At 43.1% G+C, this 17,022-nt stretch overlaps 1 protein-coding gene across 7 annotated transcripts in view; it reads right to left on the reverse strand.

Annotated features, from left to right (window-relative positions):
• Positions 1 to 17,022, reverse strand: part of klhl29 (kelch-like family member 29) — a 275,561-nt gene that overhangs the window by 59,308 nt on the left and 199,231 nt on the right. For all 7 annotated transcript variants that reach the window (XM_086263032.1, XM_086263031.1, XM_086263029.1 and 4 more), the window contains one exon: positions 8,542 to 8,740. In XM_086263032.1, the coding sequence (XP_086119158.1) occupies positions 8,542 to 8,740 (199 nt within the window). The remainder of the gene's footprint in view (positions 1 to 8,541; positions 8,741 to 17,022) is intronic.

The following is a 17,022-nucleotide window of genomic DNA, read 5'->3' on the forward strand; positions in this document are numbered from 1 at the left end:
TACACTATCAAACATTCTATTTATATATATTTATATACACGATCTGCTCTGAAAATTGATTTAAAGCACTTCTCCACGTTCTCTTTTTTATATTAACTGTACATTTTCTCCTTAATGCTTAGTAGAGGAGGTGTAAAGTATGAAAACCATATAATTTATAAATGAGAACATTGCTCAAATAACTGTTCAGACTGTAAGATTATGTCAATTTAAGCTCTATTTTCCATAAGTCTCTCCCTCTAAAACCTATCTGCTTTGCAGCCAGACATAAATCATAAGACTACACAAACGACAACCATCTCGTCTAGTGTGACAAAAAAAAAAAAACAAACAAAACAAAACAGGGAAAATCTGTTTTTTTGTTGTTGTTTTTTTGTTTTGTTTTTTACAAAAGCGTGCATAGATATATACATGTGTAAATAATATACATTCATATAGAGTTTAAGTGCAGAAAACTATGAGGATGAAGACTTTTTCTCATTGGGTATCACAGTCCCACTGACAGCCGCAGAGCAGTCTTCTCTTATCTGAGCCGCTTCTCTCCATTCTCTCTCTTTAGCATTTTTCCCCCTCCGAATCCCATAATTTCTCTCCCGGGGTGTTAATTTGCTACGGTGAGGATCAGAGGGCCAAAGGGCTCCAAAGGAAAGTCCAGGGAGGGTGCAGTGAGCGTGCTTGAAATGGATCTTGTGTGCTTGCGTTCATGCAGTGTGTGTGCATTTTATTGTCTGCTGGGCATCTGTTGACTGAAAATCTGCAGTGATGGCTGGTCTCCTTAGAAGGGAAAAACAAACGTCGTGAAGGGTTTAAGTGTCCTCGAACAACACTTAGAGGCTCAGTTCACCTCGAAATCCCCTTCCACAGACCGAGCTAGCTACACTGCTAGAGGAATGGGCAATGAGAGCTTCACATGTACAAAAACTGGTTTCTGTGTGTACAATAGAAATCATTTATAATATTAAAATGATCTTTTCTATTAATGATACCGGTGACTACTAAGTGAACTGTAGTTAGCATCTTTTTGCCCGTGCTTACAACGCACAGGTGGAAGCGAGTGAAGATCCTAGACATCGAGCAAAATAGCACCGTAATAAATGTTGCTCATGTTTGGGATGAAACTTTTTAGGTTTCTTTGCTTTTTAGCAAGCGCTGCACACTGTTGATGCTGTAGGGGAGTGGTAGGAAGGCACTGAGGCGCTGAGGAGCGAGCATAAATGAGGATCATATCTTATTTTTTAAACTTTGTTTTGTCCAAATTTTCCCAATAAAAGAAAAACATGTCAGTTCCTTTAGAATTCAACATATAGTGGATCTAAACCTTCTGGGCTGATGATTCGATGAACTTTCCATCCAAATGCCTCAATCTGCACCGTCAGCACACGCGACGACAGAGCCCAAAGCAGGCTCACCCCATCCCTCCTGTTGAATATTGGATGAGGCTGATGCATCCTTCCAGCCTCGCAGCAGGTACAGCAGGTCAGAGTACCAGATGTGGCATGAATGATGCTGAGACTGATCCGTGCTTCTGTAAATGCTGTTCACTTTGCTTGTGAGCACGAACTGCGGCTCAGGAACAGGATGAGTCAAGGTTTCTGGCAGCGGCTGGGGAAGCAATCGTTCACTCGTTCCCCTCCTCCCTTGCCCTTTCCCTCCCTGGGAGCTCGGGCTGGCAGCAGTCACAAGTCAAAAGGACAAGTGGAGGGAACCTTAATTTTGGCTGCAGCCCCCGCAGACACTCGGACCAGTGGTTATCTCTTCTGGATTTACTGCCTCCATGTTACATTTATGAGCCGGGACAGTTGTGTTTGCTGAGATTTTCACTGATAAGCCCAAAGAATATCAAAAAACTCATACTCCCAATTCTCCAGTGCATAGCTGCATCTAAGTTTCTCTCTTCTTTGCTTACTTGTTCTGTCTCCTTCTCCCTCCCTCGCTCTCCCTCTCCCCCTCCTAAAATACCAATCTCAGACTCCAGAAATAAAATCGGAAGAGGAATCTGCTGAAGGGCACTCTTCGCAGAGAGCGATTAAGACATTTCTGGCACATTCTCCTGAATCCCGCGTTTCCGGTTTGAGAGGTGAGGCAGAGTAATCTCATGCTGCATTGGCTCTACAAGACAAACCATGCTGAATAATTACAGAGCAGGACAACAATCAACAAAGTCCTGACATAAAAAAAAGGACCCAGCAAAGCACACAATTGTCTTTCCAAACTGCTGACAGCCTCCCAGTCGCCATCACTTTTGCCTAATGGTTAGCATTGAGGCTGTGCATCCACACAGAAAGATGACAAATAAATTCAATTATTCCACCAAAAAGAACTGCTGTCAGCAGTGATGAGGAAGCACCGGAGGGGGATCAGCGATGCGGAGTGGTTTATCAGACCCGAGCCAAAAGCAGTAGGTGGCAGACTTCAGAAGAAAGTTATCTGATGATCTTCTATGCTCTCTTTACAAGCTGTGAGTGTTGTTCTCCTTTCTTTGCAGTGGTGGCACGCTACGACTACTCTCCAAGGATCTCCTGGCTGGCGGAGGTGTGAACGAGTAGATGAATGTCACGCCTACGGGCCTTTAGGACCTCGCACAACAGCCTGCTTTTATTGTCTCTAAACTGTGGATGCAAGTCGCACTATTTGTGCTTGCTGATCTAATAAAATCCACCCATTTTAGACCGCCACCACTAGCGCAGCATTTTCTGGCTGGCCTTATGTCGCAGGAATGTAAAAACGGTCAGTAACAATTTGCTGTGAGCTTTTTCTTACTTTAAAAGTATGTAATCTATAATTACAACCTCCTTTTTTTCTGTCATTAAGGGTGACAAAAAAAGCTAAACCTGCGACACTCACAGTCGCAAATGTGTCTGCAGTTGCACTTTTCTAGCTTTAGATACATGAACGCTTGATTACAGATGATGAAGTGGACAGAGGGAAAGGCTGGCTGAGAGTGCAGCTACTGTTTAAGGATTCCCTCCCACAGTGTATGCATTTAAAGTTTTAACAATGTGTGTGTGCGAGTGAGCAAAGACAGAGAAACAGTATGAGGCGAGCAGGACCCCTGCGTCTCCTAGTCATTACAGCTCATTTGTCTGAGTGCTATTCCACTTGGCTGGGTTGAGTTAACAGTTTGCCCTGGCGCTCTCCACCCTCCTCTGAGCCGAGCACAGTGACACATGTGGAGAGAAGGAAATGGGAGCATAATGTATGAGTTTGTCTCGGTGCACGCACATTCGCACACAGCATGCACACAAAAGAAAACTTAGCTTGCTGCTTAATAGCAGGCAAACGCAAACTGTATATGGATGTCAACACTCCTCAAAGCTGGAGTGCAACTCATATGACTTAAGGCAAAAATGTTTGAGGGCAAAATTTGCAGCACCGGCGGCTGTTTAATCCCCTCCCGATCCCCTGCAAAGTCTAATGACAGCTAATCAGATGCACATCCACAGTCTAATTAACCAATTAGCAGCTAATGGATTCACATACACTACACAAAATGCCACGGATTCATTACGAGACACCCATAGTTTTCACTTTACCCAAGACTTTTTGGGCCAAATGTGAAAGACAGAAGGCAGTTAACGCAAAATGCACAGATGCAGCAGCAAACCGAGGGAAATTAGGGGTGACAAGAGGAAAAAAAACAAACATTTAAATCAATGGTGCACATTATGTTTAAAAAAAAATGCAAAAAAAGAAAAGATGCAACATCGCTATCGGTGCGCACACATTCACGCAGTAACCGAGTGTATTAACACATCTAATTTTAAATCTGCATTTGTATTTGAAGATCACAGAGAGCCAGTTTCGATGCCGAACACATTTTTTGGCTCCTTAATTAGCATCCAATGAAATTAAAGTTCTCAGCTGAAGAATGAACTTCATGTCACGGTTGTGATTCGGGTTTCACGACTTTTGTCTCCAGAGGAAAAAAAATGAGCTTTGCCCTAACGTCGTCCAGTATCGTTACAAACAGATTGATCTTATTCTATTTTTTCCCCATCAACACAGTATTATTTACTCTGCAAAGAGCAAAACAAAACGTGACATGCCAGGGCTTGTCAGAGTGACTGATTAACAATCAATAAAAACCGAGCAATTAAGTCCAAAAAAAAGAAAAGCAAGAGAAGGAGAGAAATTACAACATTGCAGCACAGCAGGATTCTACATAAAGAAAAACCTGGCAAAAACAAGACAATTAAGGGATGTGTGAAAACCATCTGGCTGCTTCTGTTTAGCCACAATAGAAATAACTTCTTTTTTTTTTTTAGAGCTTGCAGCTAATGGAGCAAGTACTCATTAAAATGTCTCACTTTCTGTTAAACTTAAAAAAAAGTTCCTGCTATTCCATCTTATAAGCACACTGCAGCGTGTATCGTCATAGGCCATTAATATTCTTATTAGCGGTTAGCTTACACTTGTCATGATTTATGAGCTTAATTCAGCAAAACCCTGGAACAAATGAAATTTCACAAGCACATTTAGTATCTTCAGAAAAAAAGAAAACCATATCTAAAGCGTATACATCTATATTAAGAAAGTAGCTAATATTTGCTGTTGTTTACTTATGTACAGTTAGGAATGGGAGCTTGTACTTCTACCCTCTGGTGCCTTTTAGTATGTTTAAAAAACTGGCAAGTTTTTATGGGCTGTAAAGTCACATTTCTTTTACTTCATTAAATTCTTACTGCTCTCTCGTCAAGACTGTTTCCTGGCATTCGGCAACTGATTTCAGTAAGAAACTCTCTCAGAAAAGCCACTTTCTGCTACGTGTTCAGTAAAGCTGGTACATTTAACAGCTCAAACAGTATAAACACACCAGGATACTCAGAAAACAGCGAGAAGGAGAGTGAATAGTGGATGCACACTGATGATATGGACAAAAACAAAATCATTAATGCTAATGTTGCTCCGCGTGCAGAACAGCTATTGCTGACCAACATGGTACTTTACACAGTTACTAGCTCTTTATCCTGTGAAAGCCTACTAGGAGTAACCCTTTAAGCTCTTTTCTGCACCGAGTGGTTTCTGTCACGTCTCAGGCCTGGATATGGAATAAAATGACTGGATGTGCAACAGAAGTTAGTGAGGGCTGTCTCTACCTGTGCAGCTACCTTTGGAAAACCCCCAAACCTATTCGAATGGTCGTCAAACAACGTCTTCAAATTCAAATTCAAATTCAAATTTTATTTGTCACGTACACAGTCATACACAGTACGATATGTAGTGAAATGCTTGGACAACTGCTCGTGACCTAAAGAAAACAAAAAAGGAAAGGCTATGAATAAGATAGGAAATAAATATGAAAAATTAAAAAGGGTAAATTTAACTAGGAAGGAATAAAATATAAATTAAGGTTAAAAATGAAATAACTGTACAACACAAATTAGAATGAAGGGTAAATTTAACTGGGAAGAATAATTTTATAATAATTTTATAAAAGAATAATAATTCATTGATATAAAATGAGGTGTCAGTATAAAGGTGACCTCTGACCTTGAGCTTGAACCAGTTGGGTGTTAACTTGGGTGTCCACGCAGCCCACACACGACCCATCCAGCAGGGGTGGCACAGGAGGAATCGAGTACTGAACGGGCCAACAGCAGTAGTTTCAGGTTACGTCGACCTGACGTTTAGCTACACTTCCAGGGGGGTGAGCGCTACGACACAGCTACGGAGTAAATTACACACTCAAGCATAAATCCCCACGAAGTCTTGATGACATCCTTAGAGACCGTACAGCTTGTCACATTTGTAATGCTATTGATGTGCATGTTAGACGATCATTTAAAAATCTGACTTTAGAAACTGTCTCTCGTCTGATCAGATATTTTATTGTCTGTTTGAACAAAAGTTCAAACACGTTGAATTTTAAAAACTTCAAACCTCGATCTTAAGTCGTTCAATAGTTTATATATACAGGCTGAACTGGGCGGTCCCTGCCTTTTGCCCACCATCAGCTGGGATATTCGACCCTTACCTTTCACTCTGACCTTAGGTTAAGATGTCAGAGAATTATCTCTGTTACCTACCAGCCAAACAGACACCTTGTCTTTAACAAAGCCTAAACATAGGGGATAAAGAGCTGGCCTGGCTCCATCAGAAGCTCGCTAATTAACTTCCTGTGTCCCATTTGTTGCATCCTTGGAAAAAAAAACAAACCCCAAAACAACAATAACAAGATTTTCCTAAAACGCAAAACTAATTGGCTCGCAAACCAATTTGGGTGTTTTATTCATTTCCTCCCCCCCATGAAATTAAATATATACGACTTGTCTTATTCCCTTTTTTTTTTTTTTAAATAGTCAGCCTTAATGATCCATTATTCATTGGACTCAGCTAACAAATGGCCGAGGAACACCAGCACCATGAGCGCAACTCTTATTATTTAAGTCTCAATGTGAAAGGATGTTAATTAAAAATATGTCCCGCAAGAATAACTTTAAAAAAATTCAAGGCTGGAAAAAGTGCAATTCGACTCAAATTTATCTCGAGTGTAAAGAAATGGAGGTGTGAGGCGTGTGTCCGCACGCACACTGTAACACACCCACGCATGCACGCGACTCACAAGTTCACAGATTGACTGCGCTCAGCAAGAAGTGCTTCACGGATGGCAGTTTTCCTTTCTTTTTCCGCATGACAGACTTATCAACCGAGCTCAGGTGGTGCCCCATCTGCTTGTGCACATTTAAAATACACACACACACACACACACACACACACACACTAGCTTACTGCTTACACAAGGAGACGCATGCTCAAGGAATAAACTCAATCAAATGTCTGCCCTTCAAATTTCATTTCTGATCCCCTTCTCTCCCCCTCTGTGACCTCTCCTCCTGTTCTTCCTTATCACTGGTTCGCCTACACGCGAGTGATACCGAACAACCTCAAACTCTCCTTCGAGTCTTCATCGTTTTATCTTTCTTGCCGTCTCCTCGTCTGCGGTGAAATCCCAGCGACGACGTGCCCCGCTGCGCAGAACCCACCTTGCCCAGCGGAGCAGATGGTTGAGCAACAGAAGCGAGGCAGGCGAACAAGCGCGTTTGGCATCACGTGCACGCTTAAGCATCGTAAAATATGTTAAAATGATGCAAAAAGCATTTGCTAACCCAAACAAGAAAAGGTGCATTCAGTGCATTAGAACGCAGGCTTCTCGGCAGTGACGCCCTGATTAAATGCATGCCTCAGACAGTCAGTCATAATAAGTGTTTTAGCTTCACGGGAGTTCAAAACTTGATCGGAAAAACTTACATATATTTCTCATTCATTGAGCCATTGGGGTATAATGCATCATGAATGTATTCATCCCGGCAGCATTTATGCATTTATATAATTCTGTTGTACAGAGCCACAAGCAACTGGGAATCAATACACACTTCAGCCTGCATAATGGGGGATGTAGAAGGCATAAGATATGCACATACCAAACACTATAAAATGCGCCTTGACAGAAAATGCTTCAAGAAAGTGCCGAGAACAAAGAGAAACTAGCGGCTCGAGGATGAGTAATGGGATGAAGGTGAGCATATGTAACGCCACAAATGTCTTCTCTCAAGAAACAGATAATTCTTCTCGTGCTGCTGGATTAAAGATGCAAAAGAATAAGATATTGATCTAAGGCTGACCTCCCCATGTTTTCAAAAACTCCACGGCCGGAGAGCAGAGTCGGCTCGGTAAACTGACCTGCATAAAGTCCCATTTGTTAGGCAATTATCTTTATTCTACCATGCAGAAATTACTTGTGCTGAACGCTAAGGTGTGCTGGTGCGAAACTCATAATGCCACGCAGACGCTATAATTAGGTAAAGATTTACAGGGTGAAGAACGGGATCCTGGCCGACCTACGGGGAAAAAGAAATCTGACGGTCAAAAGCAATTTGCAGGCGCCCTCCAATTTTCTGGAATTATCCTTTGATTTTAACGATGTAAACAAACACTGTCTTCAAATGACTTGGACTTGGGTTGCAGTAGAAGAGCAAATGATCGGCCAGTTCCAAGAATCTCAAAGCAAGAAATCCTACTGTGCCTAGCTGCTGTTAAGAAAGTTGTTTATGTGCTAGGTTTGCTTTAATAAAAGTTTATAGCATCTTGCACAATCCTTGGAAAGCCACTACAGCTGGCCGTGTTTAACTTTTCAAGGTTACCTCAATCAGACTCGATGCAGAAGCCGTTTGAGCGACTTCTGAAAGTAAAATGTGTCGTGACTTTTGGATACGTGACCCGTTGCCCACATGTACGTTTGAGCGTTTACAGTAGCTGTGTGCAAAACATTACCGAGTTCTAAATCACCGCCTTTGAGTTGTGGGCTAAAAGAAAAAATCAATCCAGTGCACTGGCGAGCCCGCGTCTCGTGTGGAGCCCTGACCTCTCGGTCACCTTGCTGCAGTAAAATATGAATCGAGGATATGTGTGAGCGTGTGGGCGCCCAGATGCCGACAGCGCCGACTGGTCAGTTATGTGGGAGGCAGATCACGTGACCGCTACCGAGGCCAGGGCACAAATGATGGACGTCAGTTTATCTGTGCTTTATGTGTGCGCACGTACCGGCAGAAAGTCTGGGGCGGGTCCTCGGCGTCTGCATCTCTTGCCGTGCGTGAGGCAGCATGTGGTAACGCTTGGCTTCGTTCACCAGATCGCGACACGCCTCTGAAGATTTGATCAGCTCCTCGTTGTCCACTACGTTCAGCAGATAGGACGGGTGGATGAAGGGAAGACGCACCACCGCTAACAGCTCTGACAAATGCTGATAAGAGAGACATAAAAGGAGGGAAAGGAACAGAGAGTCATTACTTGTTCCAGGTTGCAGTTAGTGAGTGCTGCTTAAATAACCTGAAAGAGATCTAAATAAAGAAACAGAGTGGGTTGTCCACCAATTAGTGTGAAAGTGTGAATGTTCTTTTAGGTTCTTTTTCACCTCATTTTTTTAGGTTTGTTGGGTTCTTTAAAAATTTTCAAATTGACTGTAAGTTGTGTTATTGTTAATAAAGTTCCAATTTACCGAACACTAACAGTGTTTGAATTCATTTTAGTTGAAGTGATCAAAGAACAGTGTTCTTGCTGTATAGCCAACATTTGTGTTTCTTGCTGGGAAAAGAAATGTTTGATAAAAGCCGGGACCGTTAGCGTGAGGAAACCTGGCAGTAGCGAGACCATTAGCTCGGTTACCGTCAGTGTCAAAACTTGAAAGATGTAGTGAAACCCTGCACGCATTTTCTAAAATTTCTACACTCATATCGGACAAAAATGCTAAAACGTGTAGAGAAAAATGAGAAAATGCCTAATCGAGTCCTCACAGATTGAAGTGACTGAATTTCCCCAGTAATTTTCCAAAAAAGCAAATAAAAGGAACTCTGGAGACTTGTTTTGAACTGAAAGTTTACAGTAAGATCCGAGCCTCATCTCACTTTGGTAGGTGCATTCGGCTACGATGACACAGCTGACACTGTCGGCGGGGGGCGGTGGTGGGGTGGGAATCTCCCACCACCCCCATCTCCAAATAAAAATCTTTCATGAGACAGCTAATGCTCTTTTGCAGCTAAATTAAGACCCAGTTCTGGCTAATCACAGCCCATTCAAGCCAAGATGCTGCAGTGCCACCAGCAAGATTTTTTTTTATTTTTTTCTGTAACATAAAACTGGCACCATCAATTTCCCGCGGTGCCGAGCTGGTTAATGACAATTAGGCTTTGAAGGTAATGGGGGGGGGGGGAATCTTTTTAGTATAGCAACTTTAGCATATTTGTGTTTGTTTCATCTCTGGGCGTGCATGCATTTATGCTTATACTGTATAGGTGTTCAGCTCAGAGGTAGGACAGGCTGTTGCTATAGCAACCTTGTCTATAGCTCTGGCTGCTGAGTGAATTTTTTTTTTTTTTGCCTCCCCTCCAGTCTGTGTGTACATGTGTATGTGTGTCCCCCCTCACACCTCACCGCCGACCCCACGGGAGCCTCGTCTACGCTGACAGTAAAAAGCTGTAAACAAGCACGGACGGAGCGGCAGAGAGTTGGGTGGAGGCTGACCCCATTGACCCTTTGGCTCAGAGCGGCGCCGACGAGCCACGCGGGGAGGGCGACAGAACAACGGGCTGAGAGAAGCATCATTCAGCCGAGTATAAATAATAAGCAGACACTGCCTAAGCATATCTCCCTTTCTCTCTCTCCCCTCCACCTGAGGCCTTTTAAGTCTGGCATGTGTCCCATCTGCTCTCCAGCGATGTCCTGAGCTCATCTGACCAGAAAGAAGTAAATAAGATGTCAGACTGCGGGACAAAAAGACGGAGAGACAAGCGCGAGAGGAAGTAGATAGGGCATGGGAAGTGGGGGGTGGGAAGACAAGTGATGACACAACGGGAGGAAAAGAGGAGGCAAGGCAGAAAAGGATAAAAGTACGTCGAACGATCTGAAGAAAGACAAGGTGGGAGAGACGAAGTGATGGTTTTATGGCAGCCAGAGAAATCTGCTGATGACATTTCCTCTCTGTGAGCACGCTCGGAGCAAAACGCTGTCCTGCGTTTGGGACTGTCTGTTTCCCTCATCTATGAATTGCCACAGTGCAGTTTATCAAACAAACAGCTCAGTTCCTACATAAACACTTGCAATCGCTCCGAGCACCTCAGCTCAAACACAGAGAAGGTGAAGTCAGAGCAAGCTCCTTAGCATTCTGCAATATTCTTAAGGGAAGACTTCTTTACTCAAGAGAAGCTACTACTTCCAATTAAAGTGCCCCCATAGTGGGAGATTTGCCCCAGTAGTTACCGAGTCATGTCACACTCAAATGGAGGACTTAAGCTTCAGGCTTACTGCTATGGACTTCCATTACAAGGTACTTTACTCCAAGTCTGCTTCAACCTACACCTCTTCGGACATCCTATCAAGTTATTAATACCTGTAATTGGCTGTGGAGAAATGTTAAAAGGCCATATTTAATAGTAATTTTTCATTAAGATAAATATCTTTAAAAACAAAACCGTCTGAGGAAGGAAATATTGAATTTTGTTGTGTTTAAAATTCATGTGGCTCGTGAAATCTCGCACAGAAATCTGCAGGTTATCAGAAATAGGTCCTCTACTGACTCTTCTGGCCCTCAGAACTAAATTAAAGCTGTATATGGGGCAGTTTCAGCCAGGTGGTGCCCTTAAGGGCACTACAGAAATAAATGTGCTCGATTGCCTGTGCGCACATCTGGAAGCCTTGCTCTTATTTGGAACGGCAGGTGGACTGGCTCGCAGTCCGACATCACACAGCTCAGTTGAGCTGGAAACTCTAAAAATGCCTGCGACCAGTTGGGAAGGTTACTTTTGACATATAACAGCCATTTAATTAACACATCAAAGCAAGCACCTAATTAAAACTTCCTAAAAATAAAAAATAAAAAATTTAAATTGAGTCATAATGAAGCGAAGACCTCAGGGTCTAGATAGTTCTTCACATCTAATATCCAGCATTTCGATGGTGACCGCTGATAAACAAGCTTTACTTTTTACTGTAATATTAGAACCGCTTTCAAATTTTATGAGGGAAATATTGGTAAATTTCCAGCGCTGAAGGCGATCTTGTCTGGGGAAATGGCCACCCGTCTCAGCCTGCAATGATCTGATTGGCAGATAAACTGTTCTTAACCTTTTAGTGTATACAGAAATAAACAGACCTGCGCCTAACCTTAATGTTGCTGCATTCGTGTAAGCATAAAAACCATACAATCTAAGTAATCGTCAACATTTTGATTAGTAACTGTAATTTAATTCTGCTTTTTTCAAGAACTCATAATGTTAGTAAAACCCTATTTAACTTATAATATAATTGTGCGTGCATGCCTATAACCATCTTCCTAGCCAGTAGCTAGAGCGTTCAAGGAGTGATGGACATCTGTGTTAGAGGTTCACACACACACTGCAGAACCACTCCCATTTTAGTGCTCAGTCTCTCTCTCTCACACACACACACACACACACACACACACACACACACACACACACACACCCCCCTTTCTTTTACTCACGTCTCCTTAAACAAATCATCTGCAAATCATAGCTACCTATAAAGCCACATCTGTTGTAGCCTCTCTTCCCTTGCCAAATATCTTTTAATGACAGTGAAACTACCTCAAAGAGAGCATCTGGTCTCTGCAAAAAAGGTTAGGACAGACACTGTTTCCACATACAGGTAAAAATCTGCCTGAAAACAAGCTCGCACATGTGCACAGACACACACGTGTGCGTGTAAATACAGCCAGAGACAGATGGGTGCATTCAGGAGTGGATCCACTATGACCGCGCTGATTTCATCCTGTGCTGTTTGTGGTCAAAGTTGCTGGATTCTGTTCGGAGTGTTCTGTCCAAAAGTTGACTGGCTGGTAAATCTTGTTAAGGAGATTAAGACAACGTATAGTCTCTGAGGCTGAACTCTGATTAAATAAACCAGCCGCTGACTCGATTGCACTGTAAACAGTGTGGGATATCCCCTATGTATGTGTGTGTGTGGGAAAGAGTGCCTAGCAGCTTTTCTCTACCTTAATTCAGCTCCCTTTCCGCCATCCCTCTCCCTCTGTCCGTCTATTTCTAAAAAAGAATTACTCTCCATCTCTAATTCTAACTAACTCCCTATCTCTCCCACTTCTTCTTCACTTTCTGCCTCTCTCTCTCTCCACCTCCATTCCCCGCTCGTCGCTCTTCCTCCCACACATGCATATATCGGCATGGAAATGAAGTAGAGTTGCACACTTGGTGCTAATATTCAAATCCAAAGTGTCAGACCCCATGAAAAAAAAGAAGAAAAAAGTCGTGCTTCATGCCAGCTATTGAAACTAGTCAAGCAGAAATTATTGCAGATACTGTTTACTCAGGCTGCTGTTTGTCTTCTAAAACAAATGAGCTTCACATTTATGGTTTTGAAAGGAATTTCTCAACAACAGCTTGATGGATTACTATGAAACAGAGATTTTTCTTTGCCTGCGTATGAATTAATCTGCCCCAGCATCATGCCCCCCCCCCCAAAAAATGTTGACAAACAAAAACTAGCTACAGTCTCAGTCATATGTTTGCTTAATGCTTACTAGCAAACATTAATAACAGTAAAACCACTATCCCTGTTTAACATGAACATTTCAGCATTATGAACACATGAACACATGCTGAATGAAAAAGGGGAACATGGGAGACTGTGTATAAAAAATGCCTGTAATTTCTAAACAGGTGATGCAAAATTCTTTACATTTTTTTGTGAATTAAAACTGACAGTCTGCACTTCGCTTACATGCTGACTACCTGATTTAAAATCAGCTGTGGCTGTGCACAGAGGTAAAACGACAAAAGTTCAATGAATTATGGACCTACTGTGGATTCAGCAAATACAGGTAAACTGTGGAGTTTAAAATGTATTCTTCTCTTAATGTGTGTTTTGTTTGGGTTTCCACTGGTGTGGAATTACCAAAAATAGAGACAGCCTAACATATGAAACAGGAAAAGACCGCCCTGTAATCCATTTACTTCAACAAAGTAACTGTATTCTGAATACCACCTTTTTAAACGCCGGTACATGTATTCCATTACTCCCCAACTCGACCCAAACGTCTCAGGAAGAAGCAACACCGAATAGACCAGGCAACATTTTTTCAATCTTTTGTCGTCCAATTTTAGTGAGCCTATCTTAGCGGACACGGCGGTACCTGGTGTGGTCTTCTGCTGCTGTAGCCCATGTGCTTCGAGGCTTGACATGTTGTGTGTTCAGAGATGCTCTTCTGCACACCTTGTCAGGGTTGTGGGGGATAATCCCAGCACGTCAACCTTCAAAGTCACTTAAACCAGCTTTCTGATTCTCAATTTGCACTAACAAGCAGCTAACAAAGTTCCGAAGCCTCCACTTCAGCATCACGTCCCTCCCTCATCTCATCTCTTTTGAGACCAGTTGTCACGAGTGAGAGGAGGATATGACTGAGAAACCAATGACGCTGTGAAAGGCAGTCACAAGTCAGATTATACCCCGCTGCTCTACTTTAAATGTAAATATTAGCTTAAAGCAAAGACTTAAAAACAAACATCTGAGTCCACAAAGTCATTAGCAAAGTGTTTACTGACGACACACATCTGGAATATAGTTGCTTTTTCCTAGATTTCTTTTTGCAACCATACCAGCTGATGGGCTTTATGAATAATCCAAATTTACAGGAATTCTTTCGTGGCTGCGCTTTACACACCTAGATGTTGGAGCCATCTTTTTCACACCATGGAAACGTGAAAAATACATTTTCACTGTGCAAATTCATAATTAAGTTGAACTTAACTCTTCCAGTTGACATTTTTCATGTGTATCAGGTTTACTCGGATGAATCAAAGCTCATCCAAAGATAAGTAAATCAAAGATTTGGTATTTAAACTCCTTGGGCTTTAACTTTTAAGACTTTGCAATCGTGCATGAGTGAAGAGTACATACATTAATGAGCATACTAATTTGTCTATGCGTGTGCATGCGTGCGACATGAACCCCGAGGTAAACGAGAATCCTCGCGACACTCAGACCAATGGGTGACGTCCTCTGAGCAGATGAGGAAAGGCGCCACGTATCCGGCTCCATTTCTCTCCATCTTCAACAAGCTCTCAAGCAATCAGTCTCTCATGCACAGGCGCACGCAGAGCGAATGCGGGCGCCTTCGCTGCAGACGAATGGTGTGACCTGTCATTTTCATCTTCTCGCTTACTCATCCAAGCAATCCTTGTGCACTTTTAAACAGAGATGGCATCTAATGGATGCAAATTATATCCACTACAGTGCCAACTGCAAGACATCAAGCCTACTGTGCATGATCCTTACAGATTTCTAAGAAGGAGTTTGATGTTTTTATTAGTTTTTTCTTAAACGTGGAACATATGGAAAGAATCCACAGGAGACTGAGGACATATGGAGGTACTGCTTTTAGCTTGTCTGCCCACTCTCGCTTTTTTTTCCTCCCCTGTTCCATCCTCACTGGATGAGCTGCATTTACGAGGAGCTTGTATTCATATCCACTTAGATTCTGATACGCAGCCCTGACAACACCTTCTGACTTCATCTCTCTAATGGACTCAATCTCACGATGACCCGCTACGCAACAGCACACCGGGTCAGTGTCAGTGGAGACACATGCCCCGCAGCCTCGTCAGACTGCGTCTACTGCCGAAACACTGCTGCACAGCCCACTTCGAAACTTCTCTTTCTCCTCACACATGCACACACACACACACATTTGGGCAGGTGGACGGAGGAGGTTGAGCCTCGTGAAAGGCAGGGATAATGTGTCTAACAGGGAGCCTCTCAGATCTGTCAGTGCCGGCAGAGAAGCAGCCGGGAGGCCGCCAGCTGCTAACAAAGATGACAAATGTCCACTGAGCATTTCCCATTCCACTACTGTCAGTGAGGACTAACGCTTCTTACTGTGCATGTGTGTGTGTGTGTAAAATGACTGAGTGCCACAGAGGCATCAAATAAATGACACAGGAGCGGTCCTATCTATTTCCTCTGCTTTACTGTGAAAAACGGACGACTCAACACTTAAAACACAACCCTGCATTAAAAATTAAACACACACACACACACAAGCTTACTGACTTATACGTGTGTGTTCAATAGCGCAAGAACTAAATGTTTGCCCTCACAGCCTTAACAAAACCCACTCAGTTGAAACAAACATGGCTCTGCACCCCTTTGTGTGTGTGTGTGTGTGTGAGCAGGTTTCTGTGAGGTAAATACATGCATGGCCTTTTTTTCCTTTGGTAACACATTATGAGCAAGTAAAATATGCTCTCGCAAATGGCACTTCATTTGGATTCAAGTGATGCTTTGCTGAGCGTGTTTGTGCTCTTTTGCTTGCATGACTGTGTGTGTGCATATCAGCCAGAAGGAGGGACTGGGGGGTGGGGGGGTATAGAGAGAGGCGTAAAGGACGACAGACGCTCGATGCTGCCCTGAGCAACTACTGACAGGTGCAATGCGTTGTCCTCCGAGGCCTGTTTCAGCATGACTTCATTCAAAGAAAAAAAATGTTTTAAAAGCTTTCTTCTGCTGATTTCATTAGAAACATATTTGTAGGTACGGCTGCCTTCTTCACATTAACATAAAAGTTTTTGGCTTACTTTCTGACAAACTGAATTCTCTTTGACATCGAGTGGATTCCAGTAATTACAGCGTTTCCCTTAAATAACACAGACGATAGCATAGCAGAGGTTTGAGAATGGTGGCGTCCTGTGAGCAGATACCCTCATTTGTTTTCCACGAATCGCGTGTCACGCAGCTGTTGTGTGTTCATGAGCGCGCCCGGAGGAGATCAGATGCTGTAACTTTGTTCTGGGCATGCAGCCGCGGTGGTTGAGTGGCTGCGGTTCAAAGTGGCTGCACACATCAGGACCGAGCGCGCTCTGGGACGACTAAGGGCACCGATGAGAACGGAGGTCTGGGGCGCACTGATCCCGTCCGCTCTGGAAGTCGCGTGCGAGCGATTCTTGTGTGAACGTTTTTGAGTACGAAAATGGGGACGTGAACGATGACATCTCAGCGAGCCCCTGAGTGCGTTTGTGTGCCACGGAGACAAAGTGGAGAGAAGAGCGGAGGAAAGTGGCCAACCTTGCCTGCCGCATCAATCTCCATTGCCCGGCTCGGCCTCTTCAAAGTGCACATACGTCACAGATCCCGCTGCCAGTGGACTCTACAACAGTTTCACTTTCCTCTTCAAGGACTACTGCTGTGACAAAGCGCCTCTTATCAGAAAAAAACAACAACAAAAAGAACAAATTAACCGTTCCCCGAGGAGCTCGAGAAGATGAAAAGTTTCTAATTTGAACTCGGAGCCTAAAAGAAGAGAAGTACTAAATTAAAAGTGATGCTTGCGCCGATAGGGTCATTTGGAGTTTTGAAGGTAAATGATTCGTAAAACTGTGAGGGAAACTCAGTTTATATCCTTACTCAGCCTCAAAGCATTTATGTCTTTGATTATTTAATACTCTAACTACATAATGATAGCATCATTTGTTCTGCGAAAATGATTTTTTTCTCACCAAA

The sequence above is a fragment of the Aulonocara sp. 'chitande type north' Nkhata Bay genome, linkage group LG15 (genome assembly GCF_057382095.1).
Source record: "Aulonocara sp. 'chitande type north' Nkhata Bay isolate Kocher_YH1m ecotype deep benthic linkage group LG15, A_spYH_male_GT1.1, whole genome shotgun sequence".
Taxonomy (NCBI): domain Eukaryota; kingdom Metazoa; phylum Chordata; class Actinopteri; order Cichliformes; family Cichlidae; genus Aulonocara; species Aulonocara sp. 'chitande type north' Nkhata Bay.